Source organism: Mastigoproctus giganteus, chromosome 4 (genome assembly GCF_048544385.1).
Source record: "Mastigoproctus giganteus isolate SK-2022 chromosome 4, ASM4854438v1, whole genome shotgun sequence".
NCBI classification, from domain to species: Eukaryota; Metazoa; Arthropoda; class Arachnida; order Uropygi; family Thelyphonidae; genus Mastigoproctus; species Mastigoproctus giganteus.
Window position 1 is genome coordinate 161,396,366 of NC_143578.1, and position 7,166 is coordinate 161,403,531.

Genomic DNA, 7,166 nt, shown 5'->3' on the forward strand with positions numbered 1-7,166 from the left:
CAAGTTATTGATTTTGGCATTTGATATCAGGCAGTACTTTCAAACTGAGTTCGCGCGTTATATTTTAGTAGCATTCACAACAATAATTAGATAACCATCCGGTAGGAATTCGTCATGGAGCGGTGAAATTTCAGATATTCACGATAGAGCCAACCACCACCAGAGTGAAGAGCAAGGAAGGCGCAGCCCCACGTTTAACTAGTGGTAAGAAGTTATTTTTGTAATTTTGGTATCTCTGACACTTCCTGTATATGTCTATCACTTATACTATATACATATACCAGTATTAGGCCTAAGTTATACTGGTATAACGTTCCCAGAAATGGTCGGTTTTATACTAATTTCTTTTGTTATATAGGTTAGCGTATAGATGATCAAATTGTTTCAGTTTAGTATTTAAGACATCCCATAAGTATTTCATTTAGCTTTTCACTTTATTATCATTACTAGTTCATTTCTTCGAGATTATCATTACTATTCTGCCCCATTCGGCCTGTTATCTTTATTATCTTCCTGGTCCGCTGTTATTTTCTGATCTTATACGATTAATTTACAACAAAATTAAAAGTAATTTTCTATAATATTAAAATACTATCTAACATTACACGATCCATAATTTACATGTCGATCGCATAACGTTTCGTTGTGTTGTTATAAATTGCTTGCAGATTCAATTAAATGCGACGTATGAATATACCATCTAACTTTTTTGTATAACTTCCTAAAATTAAGTAATATGTATATATATAAACTTCAATAATGGCCAGTATTCATCAAAAACATTTATTCCTTTTTAGATTTATTAAGATTCATAACAATGACATCTGGCACTGAATGTCTTGGTTGCATGAGGCCTTTTTTAACTTCAGAGATGTATTGTAAAAGCGATAGTCAGGTCTATCACATACAAATGTTTTGTATTATTACAGAAAACTGGCTGGCAGCTGTGTTTTGAAGAGACATCGCTTCTAAGCGATGATCCAGTAAACCTGTTTTAACGTGCTTTGTGAATGTTAAGCATTCCTCGTGAAAAGAAAAAAAAAGTGCATGTTTTCTGCATAAAACATGCAGAAATATGCTTTTACCATTTGTTTTTTATGCAGAAATAATTCCCTGAAAAAGAAAATTACTGAAGCCGCTGTGTTCTGTAAATAAATTTGTTGAGGTATTTATAAACCGAAAAATTGTTCCACGTTTTAACACCCCCTTCCAAAAAATCAAAAAAAAAAAAAGATGAATGCCGAACCTGCTCTTTATTCTGAATGTGATTAGCTGTTTTGTCCCACACCATGCTGGTATCTGCCCTAGTCCAATTCTTCTGCGGTTCTTTCTCTTTCCTTAGCTAGTCTTATTTCTAACCGGAGCACCAACATATCTTTTTTTTTTTTTGACCAAGTAATTTTCTTGCGTGTGTTCCATAACATGAATTATATCGGAGACCCCTTTCAACGTCGTGACCGTGAAACTTTCTTCAGAGGTCTCAAGCAAAACATACAAACAAAATTTACAGTGAAATGCACGCGATTTATAGGCACGATATACTGACGCCTCATGGTCTCAGTTGTAGCTCAAATTCTAAACAATCCAACCTCCTTCTTTGAACCGAGACCACATAAAGTCACTGCTCGCCATCTCCCATTCTTTATTACAATCTTCGGTCTTCGAAATAAATTTTGTTATTTCATTTTATCGACGATTTCTGATATCATTTTAAGAAAGCGACTTTCTTCGGTCACCTGGTGAATCTGCGTATAGGTACCGTTCCATTTGACATAGCTGTGAGGAACCTGACAATCATCACCTCTTTAAATCGCTTTCGGGAAGAAAGTGCTCGAATTCTGTCCCAGAGAAAACCTGTGGCAGCGGGCAATAAACCTGAAATGGGCTAGTGGTGCAAAACTTCAGATTTACTGCTGCATTACTTATCGTGTTATGGTTCGGAAATGATCATGTTGCTGTAGAAAGAGATAAGTCAGAAACAAGACTGATTTCACAGATTATATAAAGCTGGAATTTGTTTTTGAGTAGCTTTCAGTTATTTTTAGTAGCAACCCTGGCCTATTCTGAGAATAAGTCTAGCATTTCAGAGGCTAATGTTTTGCTTTAGGGGTGGCACAAGAAAAGGTTACACTCACTTTCCTCATTGAGAACTCTTTCTCCCCCCAGTTGACAAATACTCTTCCATCCCCTTTGCCACCCTCTTCGTCGCCTTCCGCAAACATCCAGGTCCTTTCGGCATCGCCCGCGAGCTATTTCTCGCTAAGCTATTTTTGAAAACAGTAAAATCCTCGAAAGTGTTAAATTCTTGTCTATCAGTATTTCACAAATACCAGCGTTTTCTGTACTTCTGTATATATACAGAATTTTTTTTAGAAAATCGTGAAAAATCATAGGGCAGTCGAAAATGTAATTTCATGATAATGAATTGGTCAAAAGCAAGAGATGTGATATCTACGAAAACCAAAATGCTATACGAATTTTGAATATATATACCGTGGGCATGTTAAAGAAGTAAAGCAGGATCATCTAGACAAGATTGCAGTTATAGTTCAGAAACACCATGGATCTGTTAAAGGGAAGTCTTATCTGACCCATTTGATTGAATACTATGATCTGGTCACATAGGAGCTGAGCTGGATGCAAAAAAATAGTTTTGATATCATATAACGTGAATTTCAGGAAAGCTTTTGATACTGTTGCACATGGAAGACTGCTGTACAAATTGAAGCGGTGTGGCAGTAAGGGCAAGTTGCTGCTGTGGATAAAGGAATAGTTGAGTGGAAGAAGACAGAGAGTGGTAATTAGTGGACACTGCTCTACGTGGACTAATCTTATCTATATTTATCAATGATAATGAAGGTATATCAGGCTTAAGGTACAAGTTTTCGGATGATACAAAGGTTGGTAGGGTTGTTAATGACAGTAATGATAGTATGCTGTGCAACAGGATCTGGAAAAGTTAGGTAGATGTGTTGAGAAATGGCAACTGAAGTTTAACGTTTACAAATGCAAAATACTACATATGGGTAAAAGTAACCCCAGAGAAACGTACCAACTGTGTGGTACTACACTTAGGGCGGTAGAAAATGAAAAAGACCTGGGAGTAATTGTGCAGTTAGATATGAAGTTTTCTGAGGAGTGCAGACAGGCTGCAGGAGCAGGTCATTGGGTATTGTCAATGATATACCGGAATTTTGCTAGTAGGGAAAAGGAGACGATAATCCCTTTGTATAAGGCAATAGTCCGGCCACTCCTTGAGTACTGCATGCAGGTGTGGAGGTCTCATTATGGGAAGGATGTAGAGCTGCTGGAATGGGTACAGAGAAGGGCAGTGAGATTGGTGAGCGGAACAAAGGGTTGCTCTTACCAAGAAAGACTTAAGCTCTGCAAATTGCAGAGTATGGAGAATAGGCACCTGCGAGGTGATCTGATTGAAGTGTATAAGCAAGTCAATACCGATTGGGATTCTTCGTCTTGCTCATATTGCTTCTTGTTCAGATTTCACACCGTCAGGTGTGAAATCTGAGGAAGAATGAAGAATCTGAGCAAGAGATGATGGAACTTATGCCTTATCATGGGGCATAAGTTCAAATTGAGAAAAAATGTTTGTAGACTAGATGTGGGAAAATTTGCCTTTAGCCTGCAAGTGGTTGATTGCTGAAACAAACTCCTTGTTATGGAAATTGATAGCTTAAATAAATTCGAGGAAGAACTGGACAATCTTTTGGAGGAAATGGATAGTGTTTTTTTTTTTTTTTTTTTTTGTCTGATGCTGTATAAGCTTGCTTTCTTGAATCATATGCCACTAATAATGCTAGCAGGGATAAGGAGGTGACAGGCGCCTGACGTAGCCGAGTGGTCAGGAGCGCGAGTGCAGTAGCGTACGCTCCTTGAGTGGACTGGGGTTCAAGCCCGTTACTGTTAAATACAATTAACAATTGGTATTGATTGATTTTTTTTTTTTTTTTTTAAACTTCGTTGACCTGGTGGTCGTGCCGGAGTATAAACAAGAATATTATCTCTTTTTATACGGTCAGGCCACACCTTGAGTACTGCATGCAGGTGTGGAGGCCTCATTTTTGGAAGGACGTAGAACTGCTGGAACGAGTACAGAGAAGGGAAACTAGATTGGTGAGGGGAAGAAAGGGTTTCTCTTACCATGAAAGGCTTAAGCTCTGCAAATTGCAGAGTTTATTTTTTTATTATTTTTACCACTGAGAACTCTTAACCCATTTTTTAAAATTCCAACAGCTTCGTAACCATTCTGAATCGGACACATATTGAATTGACTTTGATTTTCTTATTTTGCTCCCTAGAATGAACTTCAGAATTATTTTTTGCATGTTCTTTTGAAAAACACCCTGTGTATTGTTCCTGTAAGCGTGCCCTCGTGCCTAGCACAGTGATGTTGTTTCGAGTGCTGTTCCTTCAAGTTTTTTGAAAACGGTCTGAGTTCGATACCCGTGCGATTCGAGTGAAAGGAACTTTTATGGTCATTTTTTCTCACAATCAGCCAAGTTATTCGTGTTTTCCATTTCATCCCATAACAAGTAAAACCCGACCATAGAATATATAGTGACGTTTTCGTGGCCTTAGCTGCCTCAGTGATTTTTTGGGTTCGGTTGTCATTCCTCGTGCTCTATTTTAATTTGCAAAATCACTCTTTTCAAAATCATTTCAAGTCTTACGAAAAAATCTTAACTCAGAAATTTAGATCAATATACACATTAACAATTTGTATTCCATAATATAGGAAATTATTAAAATAGGAATTCCATAATATAGGAAAACTAAACTTAATCAAATCATAAAGTTTTCTTTTTTTCAAGCACGTTTCAAATGGATTTAAGAATCCTTACGATTGTACTAATCATCAGAATGCTGAAAGGTATAAAAAATCAGTGGCTTGGCATTAATTAGGAGAAGTTTATCGAAGTAGAAAACCAACTATTTTGAGATACACCCAGTTCGGTGGAAACAAATTAACATCAAAATATACGCTTCAGAAATCCTTTCCCCACAGAGTTATATTTAGTCGTGTCATAAGTGAACTAATAAGATTAGATAATTGAATAATATCAGAAGTGTTTGCTACTCTGCCAAATAATTGCGGCATTTTCCACTACAGTTAACGCCAATTATACTTACCATAGCATAATGACAAACCACGATGCTTCCAGATTTCAGATCCGGGAACCCACTGCAGCTGTTAATCGCTATCATTTTCGAAGGTGGTCACAAAAAACAGAGAAGGGAGCAGCGGGAAAAAAAAAAAAGAGTGAAAAATCAGACATGCCGCATTTACGAATCCACGTGTTTACAAGTTACTCCACATCGCGTTACCTACCGAAGCATGCTAATGCAGCGGCATCACGTTTCTAATGTGACCGCCTCGGCCTCACGTCGATGAACTGTTTGAAACCAGTGACGTCACAGATGTCAGGCACAGTAAAACGCGGTGAATCGGGCGCTGGGTCTCCTGCTCGAGGCGAGGGCCCGCCTGCCATTGACCTGGAAAATGCGCTTTGTATCACGCGCGATAAAACCGTAGGCGCCGTGAAAAATAATAACAATCCACCGAGGAATGCATTTTCAGGACATCCCAAGCTGTAGGATGTGAAATGATGATTTCTCTTCAATGAAAGGAGTGAGAATATATAAAAAACAAACACGAGAATATCGAAGAAAATACCGGTAGTACGAATTATTATTATTAAAGTCAGTCTATTTATTATAACTAAATAATGGCTTGTGCTCCTGGACAGCTTCACAACTAAGAAGGTGATCAATCTTCTTTATTTCTCGACGACAAACATTTCAAGTATGAGGTAAAGAAATTGTTTTTACTGACCAAATAATGATTTGTATGCAGATGCGTAGGATGGTGACCATATGTGCAGAAAGTTATTGGAACAATATAGAGAATGAGGTTTTAAAAAATAAATTTCGAGTAAGACAGAATGTATGAACTCAAAGGGGACATTTTGAGTGTAAATTGAGCAGAGATAAAGAATGTGAAGCAGTTAAAATATCTAGGCGCTATTGTGCAGATGGATGGTTCGTCTGAAGGTGAGATTACAAGTAGAATTAATGAGGGAAAAAAGGTCTTGGGAATGTTGAATCCAATATTATGGAGCAATAACGTTCTCCCAAAAACCAAACGATTACTATATAATGCAAGTTTTCAGAATATCTTACTATATGGATCTCAGATTTGAGTTATAAAGGAAGCTCAAAGGAAGAAACTGTTCCCTGTGGAGATGGATTTTTGGAGATAGGCCCGAAGATCTAAATTGGAAAGAGTCAGGAATGAAGATATAAGAAAAGCAATGGACGCTCAAATAAACATCATCGGCAAAATAGAACAAAAAAGATTAAAATGGCATGGACATGTTATGAGAATGGGGGAAGAGAGCTTACCAAAAAAAGCAATGAAATGGACACCCCCCCGCAAAAGGAAAAGGAGAGGAAGACCTTAGAAGCACATGGATGGAGGGAGTGAGGACGGCTATGAAAAACAGTAAATTGAAGAATAGAGACTGGGAGGACAGAAAAGAGTGGAGGAACAAAATTAAAAAAACATATATATATATAAAGTTGGGTCGAGGATAACCGTTGATACAATGGAAAAATTCAAGAAGTAGATGATCAATTTTGAAAAAACTTCTAAAACAGACAGAATTTACTTCCTGTCACATGGTAACGTGACTGTAGGGGGGGGTGTTCACCATGATGTTTCTATCTGAAACATAGCTACTGATGCAGTTATATAGGTTCTCAGGGATGTTGGCTCGTCTGAGTCGACCCAGGACACTCGGCCATCATAAGGCGTCGATAAAGAATGCCCCGGCAAAGCCCACGGATATTGCTAAGAAGTATTTATTTTTGCAGTTTGTGGCTGTGGCTATAATATCTCTCCCAGTGCATCAACAAAGTGCAAAGTATGTTAGTTGTCTGACGGCACCAGGGGTTTTTACCCCATCTCCGCGTTGTGTACTCTGTTTGTGTAGCGCAGAACTCTGTGAAGGCCAGAGATTTAAAAAGTGTGTAGTGCTGTGTACCGTTGTTCTGCTGACCATTTAGCTGTTGGGCGCCTGTTGGGACCCACGGTTACCGCACTTGGCCCCGGGGAGGCAGGTCATGTACCCAGAATCTGATCAAGAATC

The 7,166-nt window shown here is 38.2% G+C and overlaps 1 protein-coding gene across 1 annotated transcript in view; it reads right to left on the minus strand.

Annotated features, from left to right (window-relative positions):
• The window catches only part of LOC150087147 (uncharacterized), a 62,239-nt gene extending 57,016 nt beyond the window's left edge, over positions 1-5,223 (minus strand). The window contains exon 1 of the mRNA XM_090372385.1: positions 5,149-5,223. Within this exon, the coding sequence (XP_090228511.1) occupies positions 5,149-5,223 (75 nt within the window). The remainder of the gene's footprint in view (positions 1-5,148) is intronic.
• Positions 5,224-7,166: the final 1,943 nt, after the last annotated feature.